At 34.4% G+C, this 17481-nt stretch overlaps 1 protein-coding gene across 1 annotated transcript in view; it reads right to left on the bottom strand.

Moving 5' to 3' along the window:
• REL (REL proto-oncogene, NF-kB subunit) overlaps positions 1-17481 on the bottom strand; it is a 37604-nt gene that overhangs the window by 17878 nt on the left and 2245 nt on the right. Inside the window, exons 2-4 of the mRNA XM_029232041.1 lie at positions 9318-9460; positions 6790-6938; positions 2273-2364 (exon numbers count right to left, since the gene is read on the bottom strand). Of these exons, the coding sequence (XP_029087874.1) occupies positions 2273-2364; positions 6790-6938; positions 9318-9460 (384 nt within the window). The remainder of the gene's footprint in view (positions 1-2272; positions 2365-6789; positions 6939-9317; positions 9461-17481) is intronic.

Here is a 17481-nt window from a genome sequence, read left to right on the forward strand (position 1 = left end):
CCTAGCTCCACCAGGTATTATTTCCTTAGGATAATTTTCAAAAGTGGAAAATTTCTGGGTCAAGAGTATGCTCATTTAAAATTTTGATTTATTGCTAAAGTAAAAGGCCAACTTTTAAATTAAAGTGGCCATCAAGTCTAGGCATAGTATGAAACAGGGATAATGCAGTATAAAACAAGGAGATTATAAATAATAGCTACCATTTATTAAGTATTATTTGTATGTCAAGGAGTAAATGTTAAGTACTTTATGTACACTATTTTATTTAATCTCTGCTTTACAGAAGAGAAAACCAAAGCTTTGGTTACTTAACTTTCCCAAGTCACGTACCATGTACAAGTGGCAATGCTGGAATTCAAATCCAGATCTCCTGACTCCAGTGGAAAGGGCATTAAAAAGGAAAATGCAGGAGTCAAAAGGCAGATGGGCCATCTGTGGAAGTTTGGGGGGTTTTCTGATTTTTGTTTTTACCAATCCAGAACAAGGCATGATATTAATAACATATACTCATACAGCACTTAGAATAGTTCCTAGTACATAATAAGTGCTTTACATATTTTAGTTCATTTAATTCTTATAGCAACCTATGAAGTAGGTACTATTATTATCTCCACTTTATAAATAAGGAAATGAAGGCATAGAAAATATTTAAGGAAAAAAAAAAATCACACAAGCGGGACTTCCCTGGTGGCCCAGTGGTTAAGAATCCGCCTGCCAATGCAGGGGACACAGGTTTGAGCCCTGGTCCGGGAAGATCCCACATGCCACAGAGCAACTAAGTAACTAAGACCATGCACCACAACTACTGAGCCTGCATGCCACTACTACTGAAGCCCGTGCGCCTAGAGCCGATGCTCCACAACGAGAGAAGCCACCACAATGAGAAGCCCACACACCACAACGAAGAGTAGCCCCTGCTCACTGCAACTAGAGAAAGCCCGCGCGCAGCAACGAAGACCCAACACAGCCAAAAATAAATAAATTAATTAATTTTTTTTAAAAAATCACACAAGAGTTCAAAGTCTATATTCAATGGAGTTTTTTTAGTAAATTGAAAATAACTTAAATGTTTATTAATAGATGACTAGATAAACAAATTAAAGCCTACCCAAACCACAGAATACTGTTAAAAAGTGAACTAGATTTATAAGTACTAATATGGAAAGATGTTTAAGATATATTCCTGAGTGAAAAGTACGAAGTAGTAGATTAGGAAGTGTAACATGACTCCATTTGTATAAAAAATACATGTGTGTGTATATATATACATGACACATGTATAAAGAAAATTCTAGAAAAATTTACATCAAATTTAACAGTAGTCTCTTACAGTGAGTAATACTGAAGAGAAAGAAGGGAACTTTTGCTTTTTGTGTTATACTAAATAGTATGAAAAATAAAGACCTAGAGAAAAGAGATGCAGACCTTATAATTCATAAAAACACTACTTGTCTATGAGGATATTCTTTAAATTATCATCATATCCCTGAAATTATTTTTAAACATCCACAAAAAACACAAACTAACAATATAAGGATATCTTAAATATGACAAAGAAATCTATTCTTTGAAAATTTTATAGTTGTTCAATACCTGAATTATGCATATTTAAGTGGCTGCAGATGACTTTACAATGGAGACCACTGTAGTGTAGGATGTCAGCTTGGTAGTCATTTTTCTATTCAAGAAATATAGCCCTCACCTATTCTGTAGCAATTGTGGCACCATTACCAGGTGCTACACCAGACAGTGCCATCCCCAACAAAATCCACTGAACAGTAAATATCTAGCCGTACACACAAATATACTATGAAAATATTTTGTATAGCCTCTACTATTTCTATACTACTTCCACATTGGGATTAATTTAAGTTTCACTGTTGAATATGCCCTTGAGTTAAATGCACTCCAATACCTTATAACCACAGTGCCTATTCAATATTCAGAGGGGGGAGTATATATTGTCTGCTGGAGTGGCAAAAGGAAGGCCACATTCCAAAAGAATCAGAATATTTTTGAGAGGGTTTTCTTATAGAAAACAATGACACTCTTCACTGATAGTAGAAAGCCTTGTGTGAATAAGATTTTTTTTTTCAACACTGAAGCATTTTAAATATACTTCAATCCTCATTTACAGGTGTAAGACAAGTATATAAGTTAACACAGAACTTAAGACAGCTTTTAAAGCACAGGTTGAAGATACAAATAGAAATCATTTATCACAATAAGTCAATATCCAAATAATAGAAATAATTAAATCAAACATACTTACCATTGAAAGGATTGATTCCTGCCCTTATTCTTGAAATAATAGCTTCTTTTACTTCTTTTTTTTTTACACATCGAATACCCAAATTTTGAAAACTAGAAGGAAAACACAGAACTTTCAAATTTCCTTATAGCTGAATACAAGGACACATAAATGAGGTTTTATTAAAGGATACTGCAAAAATCAAGCATATAACCAGCACTGAAAGGTCATCATAATGTCAGATGGAGATATTAAAAGCATGAAGTACATTCCCAATTGCTATGATAAAGATGTGAGGATAAAAAAATGGGGCTATATTTCTAAGAGAACTGTTAAAAGAAAAGCAGTGTATACTTCATCACTTTTACATACAGTATTTTATGGTTAGATCTTACTAATATTCCTGCATCAAATATACCAAAGTGGACAAAGATTAAGAGGAAAGCAACACCAAAAAGCTAAAATTCACCTCCCAAACGAATTCATAATCAAATCAATAAAATCTGTACATTTGATAATGTAAAGCAAAAGTTGTAAAAAGATGCCCACAGGCTGACACCTACAGGTATAGTTTTGCTGAGCTCATAAAAGTGTTGACTACATTTTTTAAAAATGTGCGTAGACTACCAACATTTAAAAACCAGGTAACTGCATATAAACATTCTGAATTTCTGGCTTCTCTTGAACATTTTAAAGGTCTGGCAACAGCAGATTGGCACAGAAACACCTGGCTGGAGCTAAGCACCTGCAGCCCCATTTATACAGGGCTCTGCAGTTTGCTACAGTGCCTGCTAATCCTCTTACACCTCAACCTCTCCACTCCATGGACATCTGGTTTTTGACTTCAAATGACTTCACCGCCAGCAGCAGTGGAATATGTTTTGTGCCTTATCATATGAAGTTATAATAATCATTCATCATAAGAAAGCACCAAACTACATATTTTTTTCATTAGAAAGATATTTAATACCAACAATAATATTTGACAAAAGTTTCAAAATGTCATTTATGGAAAATTTCTCAACTGCTACAAATATTACTAATTTGCATATGTGTAGTACAGATGATGGTGGTGGGAACTCCCCTACCACCACCAGTCATACTTGTTCCCACATGGAAAAACCATGACATCATTAAAGTTGGGTGGGTGTGAATAAGGAAGCAAAACTTGGTTATACTAACATTATCATTTGTTCAAACTTGACATGGCCCTTTGCACCAGGAGGTCGCTTGCCTTGTTTGCCCCCTCCATTCGCTGTTGTCTTATTGTTCATGCTCTTCACATTCACCACACCTGTGATTTTGTTAGCACCTAAAATATCTTTAACATTTCCTTCTTCTGCCTCCAATAATTAAAAAGTCAATCTTGAACTTGTAATCCTTTCTTGAAACCCTGAAATCATGATTGTCTTCCTCAAAAGTATTCCACTTCTTTGAAAGATTCTTAGGTTGGTTCTCACTTTTTCTTTGACAAAAGATTTTAAAGAACTCTTTGTTTTTATATATTTATACACTACTTGACAGTTTCATCTGAATAATCATATTTGACTCCTATTCACACACTGAAATTCTGACATGAGGAAACCAAGGATCACAGAGATTATCTGAATCAATTACTCATTCATTCATAGTCATTCAACAAGTTCGGGGGTTCCTACTATGTACCAAAAACTCTGGTAAGTAATGGGAGTATACAGTCCCTCCTCTCATGGAGCTTACAGTCTAGAGCAGGGGTTGGCAAACTATAGCCCATGGACTAAATCTGGCCCACCACCTACCTGTTCTTGTAAATAAAGTTTTACTCGAACAAACTTATTTGTTGGCATATTATCTACAGGTACTTTCATGCCACAACAGCAGAGTTGAGCAGGTACAGCAGAGACCACAGGGCCTGCAAAGCCTAAAATATTTACTATCTGGTCCTTTACAGAAAAAGTTTGCTGAAACTTTTTTTCTAGTGAAACAGACATGAAGTAATCACACACCAAGATGCTAAACTGAAATCATGACAAGTTTTATAAAGGAGATACACATTATGTCACGGGAACCTATGATAGGAGAGAGTTGATCAATTAGTATGCTGGTGATGGAGTCATGGAGAGAAGTGGATAGATTCAAGACCTATTTAGGAGGTACCTGTTAGTGAATTCAACGTGTGCACCTCTGTGAGGAGGTGTCAAGGATGACACCTATGTTTGGGGCTTTTACAGCAACTAGTAAAACAAGGTACACTGGAAGACCAATTTTGAGAGGAAAGAGGTATATATGATCAGGGTAAGATCAAGGTTTGGGGCATATTCTATTTGAGGTGCTTTTGAGCTATTTAAGAGAATATGTCAAAAAGGCAATCACCCTTATTACCATTCCCTACTGAAAGAAACCAGGGATCCTTAGAAACAACTGAAGATTTCAAGGCTTGGGCAAGAAAAGTACGAGTAAGTCTTGAACACTTCGCTTGAACACTTCGCTGTGTTCAAGTAAAGAAGTGCTCGAAGAAAGATGGGGACATGTCAAAAGGACACAGGAAACAGTTTGAAGGGGCTTGCCTTGGTCAAGTTTGGGTCAATTTGAAAATCAAAATAATAATGCTAGTAATGGACTAGCATTCAATTATAATACACTGAATAAAAGAATCCATGAGTCTATAGTGTTATTTTTTCAACTGAGGTAGGGGAAGATGGAAAAGTTCTTTACAATAGAATGCCAATTAATATCACCACTGGGAAAATATAGTAGTACTAATATAGACTAATATGGCATCTCCTAAAACATTATTTTGAGAACAATACAGCATCACCTCTGTAGATTTCTCATCCAAAATATTTCATGTTAACATGAAATTATTATTCATGGTAACATGGACATAATCATGAGCAACCATTCAGACTAATCCACATTGAACAACATTCTTCAAAACAACCTAAACTCTTCAAAAATGTTAATGTCATGAAGGACCAACAAAGGCCAAGAAACTGTTCTAAATCAAAGGAGACTAAATAAGCATGACACCTAAAAATAATGTATGATCCTTAACAGGATCTTGGATTGAGGGGAAGGGCAGGACAGCCCTAACAGGCATTATTGGGCATCACTGGACATAATTAAGGTAGTCCAAAAATTTAACTGCCTGTAACTAGGATTGAGAAAGAACAGCCAGAGAAGAAGTAAAACAGGAAAGTTTGTTCTCACTAAATCAGAAATCAAGGAATAATAATGTTCCAATAAAGGAGTAATCTACAATGTAAATGCTATTGGGAGGTCAAATAATATAAACAGGAAATACTTCTTGCCAAGTTTGTATAACTAGATAGTTTATGTTTTGTGTTGTTACTGAAAGAGGAATATTTTTAAAGTATACTTTCTAAATGGTTACTGCTAGTATTTAAGGAGGCCACTAATCTTTTCCTGTTGCAATTGGTTTCACTTTTCCTCAAAGGCAACACATATTCGTTACAAAAAATGAATTATAAAATAAACACCAGTTAAAAGAACATAAAACCCCACAATTCTTCCCACCCAGAGACAACTACTATCAATACCTTAGTGTTTATACTACTATGTATATGTACACATTTACTTTTGAAAAAATTATTTATCACGTACACCTGAAACTAAAACAACATTGTTAATCAACGATGCTCCAATATAAAATGAAAATTAAAAAAATTATTTATCACACATTGTTTTAAAGCCCTATTTTATTTATCTAAATATTGGGAATATCATTCTATACAAAGACATATTTGCAAGGTTATTTTTAAGGCTACATAGGAGTACACTGCATGGATATACCAGTTTATTTAACTAATCCCCCTTTGTTTATTATCTGGATTGCTTCTAACTTTTTGCCATCACAAACAAAGCTTCAATGAACATCGTTATAGCTAAATTTCTGAACATGCTTAATTAGAAATTATTTCCTCAGGATAAATTCCTAGAAATAGAATTGCTAGTTCAAGAGACATTCATATTTTTCAGGCTTTTGCTATGTAGTTGTTAAAAAGCCTACCAGAAAGATTATATTTATTTACACTCTCACCAATAGGATGAATGGATCCATCCAGCAGCCTCAAACACAAAGTATTACATACTTTTTTAAAATCTTAGGACTATTGCTGTATGTTAATTTTATAACTGCCCTTTTCAAATAATAATTCCAGTTTTCCAGTTGATTTTCTCACATCTGGCAATTTTTAAGTTAACTATCAATGAAAAGAGAGTAAAAATTTATGAAAGAAAATATTTCATAAGTTGTTCAAACTAAGAAAGAAAATCGCAGCATAAAATAAGTTTGTTTACTTTTAGTTACAATAAAGAAGTATTCCTGCTACCAACATGGACTGTGTCTACTAATAAAGAATGAAAGGGTAGTTCCAATGCAAACGATAAGAAAATGTAAATGTATACTATAGTAAATAGAAGTACAGTGAGGAATTAGTTTATTCTGCTAAAAAATAACAGAGGTACATGGATAGGAATCAAGAGCATTCATTCTATGCTTATCCTATTCCTAAAAATGTCTGTGACTGTGTACTTACAACAAAGGTCTGCGTTCTTGTCCAAATTCTGCTTCATAGTAGCCATCTCTGCAGTCTTTTCCTACTAAATCATGAGGATGAGGTTTATGTGGGATATTCTTTGTTACTAATGTAATTCTCACTTTTCCTTTTCCATAGTAGTTCATAATCTGAAAAGGGGGGAAATTAAATATATGATCCATAAATACATCTCATTAAGAACTGATCTACAAAATGAGAGTTCAATTTATATAATATAGTTAGCACTGGATAAATAAAGTCCAATTGACTGGCAACTGCAGTTTGGATGAAACTTTACAGAGAATACCAGTAGAGGAGAATTTTACCTCTCAGTTCCTTGGCATATTATTTTGTGCCCTAATTCAATTGGTCATATCATCTGATTTCTGCTTATTTTCCTTTGAAAACAAGTAAAATTACACCAAAATATTATCACAGAGCATGAGGAAATTCTAAGATGTTGAGTCACTGAATGCCATGCATTATATTCATTGTCATACCATAAACATTCCTTCAAAGTATATATTTAGGGCTTCCCTGGTGGCACAGTGGCTAAGAATCCACCTGCCAATGCAGGGGACACGGGTTGGAGCCCTGGTCTGGGAAGATCCCACATGCCACGGAGCAACTAAGCCCGTGCACCACAACTACTGAGGCTATGCTCTAGAGCCCGCAAGATACAACTACTGAGCCCGCGTGCTGCAACTACTGAAGCCGGTGCACCTAGAGCCTGTGCTCCACAAGAGAAGCCATGGCAATAAGACGCCCACGCACCGCAACAAAGAGTAGCCCTCACTCGCCGCAACTAGAGAAAGCCCACACACAGCAATGAAGACCCAATGCAGCCAAAAAACAAAAAAGTATATATTTAAGCCATAATGGAAATGATACCACACAAATATGATCATTTTACTTAATACATTACATTCCATTTTACAAAAATATTTGTTAATCAGTAAGCATACTGCAAGTGTTCACTGTATAACAGGCAATAAATCAAGTTGAGTTTTGCGAAATTAAGCTTTCACACAGAACGCTGAGAAAGAAGAGAAGAGTTAAACATGGGAGAGGAAGGAAGCATGTGGGGATGAGCTAATGTTTAGGTTGGAAGCTAGCAAATTTGCAAGCACAAATGACAAGGCAGTTAAGTAAGAATAGGTGGTTTCACAGGTAAAAGGGCATTAAAATTCATAATTTTGAATTTAAACTTAATTTGAACAGTAACCAGAAAGTATTTATTGCTTTTCTGAATAAAAGAGAAGGTAACAACTTAAATGTGTAAGGCTGGGAATTCCCTGGCGGTCCAGTGGTTAGGATTCTGTGCTTCCATTGCAGGGGCACAGGTTCGATTCCTGGTTGGGGAACTAAGATCCTGCAAGCTGTGTGGTGCAGCCAAAAAAAAAAGAAAAAAGAAAAAAGCATAAGGTAGACTAATGTAGAACTCAAGCTGCAAAGTTGTTTAGAACATACTGGAATGGTAAGGATATAGACCTCAGAAATATTAAAGAGAATGTATAGAATAAGCTGAATTATGGAGAAGAGCTAAAATTCGCTCTTAAAGGAATAGAAGATTACCGTTTTCTTATTTACCTTTTATTAGCACCTCTCCCATTTTAACATTATATAAAAAGACTTAGATCTAACTCAAATCCATATTGCTAACAAAAAATGTGATAGAAGATTGGAATTTGTAATTCAATATGTAATTTTGCCATTGGCTTGTTATATAACTTAGCATTTCCTTTAAGTTCAATAGAGTAAACTCTGTAAATAATCTAGTTATAAAATAGTGAATTCAGATCTGCTGATGAAACATTGAATAACACTTTTCAAAAATCCACACTGCCATTAAGGTTTTAAACTGGCATTTAAAGAATAAAAAAAAAATCATTAAAAACTGAAGGAAATGTATATAAATATAAAATACAAATATGGTATAGTTTATAATTATAGTATATTACCAAAGTCAAACTGCTTTCGAAATTTATGCTAATATGAAAAAACCATATTTAAAAAGTGACAATATTTCAAATCAGTCAAGGCAACCCAGAGTATCCGGGATAGGCAATAAAGGTAAGGGGGAAAAAAGACAAAAAATGTTCTCTTTTTACATAGACCCTAGATTAACCAAGTGACTGCAGGAAGAATTCTAATTGAATTCCCAAATGCATGTTTTCAATCTACAGAACAATTCTGATCACCTCTGCAAGGAGAGAATGCTTTTTCCTCATTAGCTTTTTGTTCCATGAAAGGGATCATCATCCAAAAGCTGCCAATGTATACTAAGCACTGGGAATCACTCTACTTAGATTAACACACAATGTATAACTATCCACAGGGATGAAGAATCCATGCTGTACTTAAGAAATGTCCCTAGAATTCTATGCAGTATAGATCAATTAAAAAGAAAAAAAAGGAAGAAAAGCTGGTGGAGATCACTGTGAAGAAGCTGGGTCTTTAACATAGTTGCTGTAGCTAAAATATGAAGCAACTAAGAGACAGACACACACAGGAGAATGGTCTATTACCTGGATAGATGGGTATGTTCGGTTGTTGTCTGTGCTGTGCTCCCCTGGAATGCTGCCTGCTGATCGCCCTTCACATTTGTATCTAAAACGCATTCCCCTCTGCCTGGGTTGTTCAATTATCTCTATACGTGGTTTATTACCACCTGAAAATTTTAAAAGGGGGGAGGGTGAGATTACAATAGGAATGATAATGGATTTTGACCATTTTGTTTTTTATAAAACAGTAGACTAAAAAATTTTCCCTCTCAGTATTAAATAACAAGGTTGAAATGTAATTATCAAAGATTGGGTGGCAAAGACACTCTTCTCTCTCATTCAAATTGAGCTCCCGTACAGTGTAAACACAAGTCATTCAAATCATATTTACTGGTTAGCACTTTATCGTTTAATATCTATAACTAATGCCAGAGTGAAGTTCTGTGATAACCACTTCAGAGATACCCACTTACATGAGACCAAGCAGAAGGGTTTTCCCCCAAAATTCTCCCAAATGGGTCAAGAAGATAGTCTTCAGAAGTACAATATTATATTCCAAAAGTGACTTTGCTTGATTTTACATTAGACTTAACAGTGGACTAAAAGACTGTTCATTGAAAATGAAAATGTATTTAAATCCTTGCAGAAGGAAATGTTAAGTTTTTTATATCTCCATTGGAATCTTAAAGGACTTATACATAGTACAGCAAAACAAGTTCCAGAAGGGACTTTACGCTCAAAAGAATTTTCAGTCAGTCCCACCTAAAGTATAAGACACAACAGAGGAAAAGAAAATAATTATTTACTTTCTATAACGAATGTAATTCAAAATATATACCTTTAGAATCAATACGGATACACAGAACAACATGGACGAATCTCAAAATAAATATACTGAGTGAAAGAAGCCAGATCAAAAGTGCACATACTGTTATGATTCCATTTATATAAAACTCTAGAATATGTAAACGAATTTATAATGATAGAAAGCAGATCACTGGTTGCCTAAGCATAGGGGTGTGGAGTGGATGGGGAACTTTGGGGAATGACAGACATGTTAATTACTTGATTGTGGTGATGATCTCAAAATTGTATAAATACATCAAAAGTTATAAAATTGCATACTTTAAACATGTGTAATTTATTGTACATTAGTTATATGTCAATAAAGCTGTCTAAAACATATGCACTTTTGCCCCCTCTTATTATCCAAATCATGGAAATGATCCAAATCATGGAAATGACAGTTTAATTAAAGACACTCAAGTGTGCTTACAAGTAGGGTACTTAGCAATGTATCTTTATTTCAGGGGTATAAAGATGCCTTCCACTAAAAAAAAAAAACCCCAAATCAAAAACCAAAACCCCCCAAAAAACCCTCCCTCAATCAGTTTAGTGATTTCTAAATTCCCACAATTAAGATATCCATTTATTTGACTAAAGGCTTATCCTCTGTTATGATGCAAGCAAATCTTCAGAAAGGGTAACACAGTGGGTATTATCAGTGCAGTATGGGGAAGAGGCCTTTTGAGTACTACTCAGCCACATCTTAACATTGAAGACCCTGGAAATATCATATCTCTTAAGTTTCCTACTCTATAAAATGGAGATAATAACAATAGCACCTACCACATAGGGTTGTTGTGAGTATTAGAGATAACATGTGTTAGGTTCTTACCAAGTATCAGACATATAACAAATATTCAGTAAATGGTCTATTATTATTTTGAATGCTTTCTTGAAAACAATGATTTATAGTGATACCATGACAGTATATACACAACTGCTTCTTTCAAGGATCTTACAGAATAGTGAGGCAAACAACACAAATTATTAGACTATAGAGGAACAAAATTTTGTTTATGCTAACAAAATTCTGCATAAAATTGTAATAAGAGCAAAAGAGTCAGGAAAGCCTATGTCAAAGGAAAAAAAGAGGTACTGAAGCAAAACGGTGGGGAGGGGGAAGGGAGAAACGCAGGCATTCTAGAGAAAGGGAAGAGTGTTTCCAAAGGTGGAGGCACAGAAAAAAAGAGCCAAAGAATCATAATACAGCCCCAATGGAAATGAAGTACACTTCCACCCTTAGAAAGAGAACCAAAGCCAGAGTACATTTGGAGATTTGGATTTCATTCTATGAGCGACAGAGAATCCATGTAAGGTTTTATGCAGGGGAATCACATGATCTGATTGACATTTTAGAGTAAGAATTCTGGTGGCAGTGAACAGATTAAAAGAAAAAGAGAAAGCAAGGTGATCAATTTAGAGGCTGTTACAGTAATGTGGGCAATGATGAGAGTATTTCTGAAATTTGGTAGTGATAATAGGAATGAAGGATTATTTAAAAGATAAAATTGACAGTACTTGGTGACTGAATGAACATTAGGGTTAAGAGAAAGTAAAGAATCATTGATGGCTCCATATTTTCTTTGTGTTACTAAGTAAAGTATTACTGGTATCTTTAATTTTATTCTGTTTGGTTTAGACTCCTTGTGCTTGAATTTACTACCTATTTGTTTATTCAAAAGGCAAAGAGCCAGGGAAAACTGACTTTAACCTAATCAAGTTAATAATACTTATTTCAATTTTACTGAAAAATGTAACGCATGCAGATGAGTATTTCAATTTTGCATCCTTGGGAAGGATAAACTGGGAGATTGGGATTGACATATACACACTACTATATATGAAATAGATAACAAATAAGAACCTACTCTATAGGACTTCTCTGGTGGTCCAGTGGTTAAGAATCCGCCTGCCAATGCAGGGGACACAGGTTCGATCCCTGGTCTGGGAAGATCCCACATGCTGCGGGGCAACTACTGAGCCTGTGCTCTAGAGCCTGTGCGCCGCAACTACTGAGCCCACGCGCCACAACTACTGAAGCCCGCGCCCTCTGGGGCCCATGTGTCGCAACTACTGAGCCCGCGTGCTGCAACTACTGAAGCCCTCACGCCTAGAGCCCATGCTCTGCGACAAGAGAAGCCACTGCAATGAGAAGCCCGTGCACTGCAAGAAGAGTAGCCCCTGCTTGCTGCAACTAGAGAAAGCCCGTGCGCAGCAACAAAGACCCAGCGCAGCCACAAAAATAGAACCTACTGTATAGCACAGGGAACTCTACTCAATACTCTGTAATGACTTATATGAGAAAAGAATCTAAAAAAGAGTGGATATATATTTGTATATATATGTGTGTGTGTGTGTGTATATATATATATATATATATATGATTCACTTTGCTGTACAAGAGAAACTAACACAACATTGTAAGTGAACTATACTCTAATAAAAAAAGACAAAAAATTTCACAATCTTATATATCCTTGTAGGAGTATTTAAAAGAAAGTACATTTTCCTCTGAAAACGAAGTTCAAAATACTCAACAGTATTTTTTAAGTAATATCTTAAATCATCTTTGTGGTTGAACTAAAGGTCAAATAAATCCCTGCCCACTGCTTACTTAAAGGTGTCTTAGTGGGAAGTTGATATAGAATGACATCACTAATGGTAAGTGGCTAACTTTTGAGGGAGGAGTGTGAATAAAAGTGCTAGGCTTAAAGTGAGCACTCAAATATTTCATTGGTTATACAACACTTCCTTAAACTAGAAAGTGTGTTTAAGAAAAAAGTCTGTAGACAAGAGAACAGAAAAGCAGTTGCTGAAAGATTAAATAAAACATTTTTTAAAGATTTTTAAATTCTAAAAATGACAAATATTAGTTATCATATAACATCAAGTACTTAAAAAAACCCTTGAACTCTATTCTTTCTATTGTAGAAGCTTTTTATTGGTAAAAAGTCTAACAACTAGAGTTTACTGTAATATTCTCCATTCCCCCAGCTGCAAATAATCTTCCCCTCCTCTAAACTATCACAGCGTTTTGTTTATGGCAATTATTGCAAATAACTGTAAGTTAGGGAAGACTCACTGTTTTATTTCTTCTTGAAAAAAAGCTACTTGTTTTATTTCTTCAAACAACTTGTTTTATTTCTTCAAGCTACCTAAAGGCAGGAATTGTGTCCTACTCATCAGTGCCTTGCACAGATATTCAGTAAATATCTGTGGAATGAATGACTGAAAATCTAAAGATCTCTGTTTGTCTACATTATGCAAACATTGAAAGACTATATTAGTAATTATTCACATTTTCCTTATTAGGTTGTACTACTAAGGAAAAAAACAGTGCTTTGTAAGTACTAAAATCGCTACACCTTCATACTCCTCATACCTATTCATATTCTAATTTCTTTACCTCTATTTATAATTTTAAAAAAATTCCCAGCTATAAATCATTTATAATATCATGCATCAGTACAGTGTATCAGTTACTTCCTTCCTCAGTACCCTGTTCTGAAGTGCCATCCTTCCTGAAGATAAAAAGTGGTGAAATGCAATCATCTATGGAGTGGAAGTTGGTAAAACATAAATCAGGGAACTGTAGAGAAAATGAGTACTCTTAACTAAGATTATCTCAAATCACTACAGTTTTGAAAATCATAGAAATGTCTTCAAAAGTTGGTTCTAAACAAGCTGATTACTGTACTTTTCTTTAACCAATATTATGCACAGCTGGGATTGACCCCTAAATTTTTAACAGTATTGTAAAATGCTCATACAGACCAGAATAACATTTGAAATATAGCCAAAATGTTTGCAAGATATATTTATGTTTTTATTTGCACTTAGGCAAGAAAGAGTGCTATTTGAGTTTTTAAGATTAAAAAAAGAAAGTACATTGGAAAAAAAAGGAAAAAAAAGAATGTACATTGAAATAAAAGATAAAAGTGGATGATCAACTGTCAGACAGCTAGCACTGGGAACCAGCATTAATTGCACAGTGAAAAAATGTTAATTATAGTAATTAAAACACTGTTTTAAGGCACTTTAATATACATTTCTCATTTGATCCTTTTAACTTTAGTCTCATAAAAACAGGACAGGAATTATTATCCCATTTTACAGTTGCTAAAACTAAAGTTCAAAATTATATAAAGTTATAAGAAAAAGAAATTATGAATGACATTAGCAAATATGACAGCTGGGATCCCAGGGGGGTCAAATTCAGAGAACAAGCAGCATAAAAGCAGCTGTGGATAAAGTCACAATAACTGATATAGCAAATAAGCTAAAATAAATGCAAATTAGTTTAAGAAGATAATGCATCTTGGCACAGGCAAGTGAGTATTTAGATGCAATGAAATTCCTGGAACAAAGTTCATATTGGGGCTATATATCAGAATCACCTAGGTAGCTTTTTCAAAAAACATACGTGTCCTGACCCCACCTGAGATCTGCTGAATAGAGATAGAAATCCATCTAAAGCCCAGACTTGTTTCTGAAAAAAACTTCCCAAGCAATTTGAACACACTCCTGATTAAGAACCATTGCCCTAAAACACAAAGAAGTGGAAACAACAACGCACATATCTGGAGAAGCAACCTCAAAATTCATGTACAAGGATGAACCGGGTGATGGACAGACTAGGTGGAGGAATTCAGACTACTTGTAACTCTCTCCCACTCTAAAAAGCTTACCCAAATGCAAGCAAGAGAAAAAAAGCACTATTACAGAGATAGCCTTCAACTGCACTGATATTTAAAATAAATCTTTTACAAAATTAATATTTTAACTATCATCAGTAACACTTCTTACAAGACAGCATGCCAATGTGTGAACACCACAGTTTTGAATAACTGACTAGAGACTGAATCTTGTTCACTGAAGTACAGGATAACAGATTGCCTGAGACCCAAAGGAGCAAATGGAGTTACCAATACATTCTTTTCTAAATATCACCTCTACTCACTTTGGAGAAAAAGAAAAGACCTGTTCTTCTTTCCTCAAACCCAACTGAATTATGTCGATGACCTTCTTTACCTTAAGACACAGGTGAGTTTTTCCATTTCTTCCCAATTATGATAAAAATTTAGAGTTACCACTTCCTACACAGAATTGTATCCAATTAACAAAAGGGCAAGGAAAACTCAAGTCTATTCCCATAAAGACAGAAAAAGACTAACACAGAAGGTGCAAAAGAAATCAAAGGAAGGATAAGTTATATCAATCAAATTAGCAAAAGGACACGTGGTTTATTTACTAAGCAATTTTTTATTTACTTTCTTCTTCAGAATGCTTACTATCATTTAAGTGGACAAAGGAGACTACCTCCAAACATCACTGTCAACTTCTACTCCCCTAGTTTAAATATACACAAAACCACTTCAAATTATTTAAAAGTAAATGGGCATGCTTACATATTCTTGAAAGATATATTTTCTATCTAGCATCTGGTCTAGTCTATTTTTATGAAACCTTAAGGTTTCGTAAAATTCTAGAATCATCAGGATACTTAAACAGTATTAAGTGCCAAGTGTTTCTAGGAGCTCCTGTTTCCTAGAGGTCTGAGTCCCAAAACAGCTCCAGTACAGAAGAAAACTAACATTTATAGGCATGCATTACCTCATTTGCTCCTATTAAGACTCTGCAGTAGTTATACCCATTTTCAAATCATAGAGTGGCAGAACTGGAATAAAAACCAACCCAGGTCCATCATGGACTAAAATCCAGGTTTACTCTAATATATCAGGCTGACTCTCTCATCTGGGCTTTAAGAATCCAAGTAAGGGAATTTGCAGATGAGTATTTGACTGATGTATGCACCACAAGGTAAATAAAATATGTAAAAAATTTTGGCAAAGAGATTTTACTGCTAGAGATTCCACTGCCATTGGGGTGTGGGGTGGAAGAATAAGTCCTGAAAAAAAATTTTAACTTCCAAGGTGAAAAAAGTAGAGAAACTAAATTAAAAACAGATGGCAAGTCCAAATCATCTGTCTGGATTAAGACCGTCAGATTTAAAAATAAAAATTATAGGATGCCCATTTAAATATGAATTAAACAAATAATTTTTTACTGTAAGTATATCCCATGCAATTATTTGGGTCATGTGCCTACAAACACAATCATTTGCAGAAAACACAGATGAAAGATGGAACAAAAGGAAATTCTGAGTCCCTCAAATTATATTTGAGAAAGATACTACACACACGCCAGATGTTCCCAATTATGAGTCATCATGATTCCTCCCTAGTCATTTCACTTGCTCATTCCCTTCACTCTATGTCTATCATATATCATCTTAATTCTTTTATACTACTGTTATCTCTACATTTTCATGTGTTGCACTTCTGAAGCAGCCTTCATGTTTATGTGTTCAGTCTTCTACTAAAAACAATAAATCACTGTCTTTACCTATCAATTCCAGCTCCAGTTTTTCATTAAAGATTAAATTGTGTCGTACTACATTGAGTTTTTCCCCTTTACTCAAGACAAACAGTTCTCTTGCAATTTACACTACAAAGTTGGTAAGTAGTGCAAAGTTGGTAAACAGTACACGATTTCTTCGTGTACTTCCTATTATGTGACATAGCAGAACTATACTAAAGAAAACTGTGAATGTGCTATACATAAAATAGATAAGCAACAAGGATTTACTGTATAGCACAGGGAATTATACCCAATATTTTGTAATAACCCATAATGGAATATACCCGAATATGCAAAAAAACCCCGAATCACTATGCTGTACATGTGAAACTAAACAATACTGTAAATCAATTATACTCCAATTTAAAAAATAATAATTTTTAAAACAGTAAATAAAAATAAATTACCTAAATTTTAAAACATATTTTACCAAATACAGTACTATTTATTAGTAAACAGAGCTATGCGCACACAGGAACATTTGCACTTTCTACTGGAACAATGAGAAGCTTTAAATTCAGACAAAAAAAGAGCTAATTTTATTTATATTAAACAGGATAGAATCATAAATATACAAGAGTAATGACTGTCTATGCATACCTTGGATAGGACTGAGAACATTTTTCTTAATGCCTGTCTTCATTAATTGTGTCAAAAGACTGGAACCAAGGTGTAATTTTTTTTTAAAAAAGCAATAAAGACAGCTTAATAGAACTTGAGCTGTGAAATCCTAAATAACATAATTTAATTGAACAAAATTTAGAATCATACATAAAGTCCCAGTTATTCATGGTACTTATATAATTTTATTTATGAAATAATGATCTGTTACTTTCACATTATACAGATCATATATTCAACTACAGACACCTATTTACATATTACATCCGGTAAGAAATGGTCTTAAATGCTTGGTAATCAA

This window comes from Monodon monoceros, unplaced genomic scaffold (assembly GCF_005190385.1).
Source record: "Monodon monoceros isolate NGI ecotype Baffin Bay Population unplaced genomic scaffold, NGI_Narwhal_1 Super_Scaffold_19, whole genome shotgun sequence".
Classification (NCBI taxonomy): Eukaryota; Metazoa; Chordata; class Mammalia; order Artiodactyla; family Monodontidae; genus Monodon; species Monodon monoceros.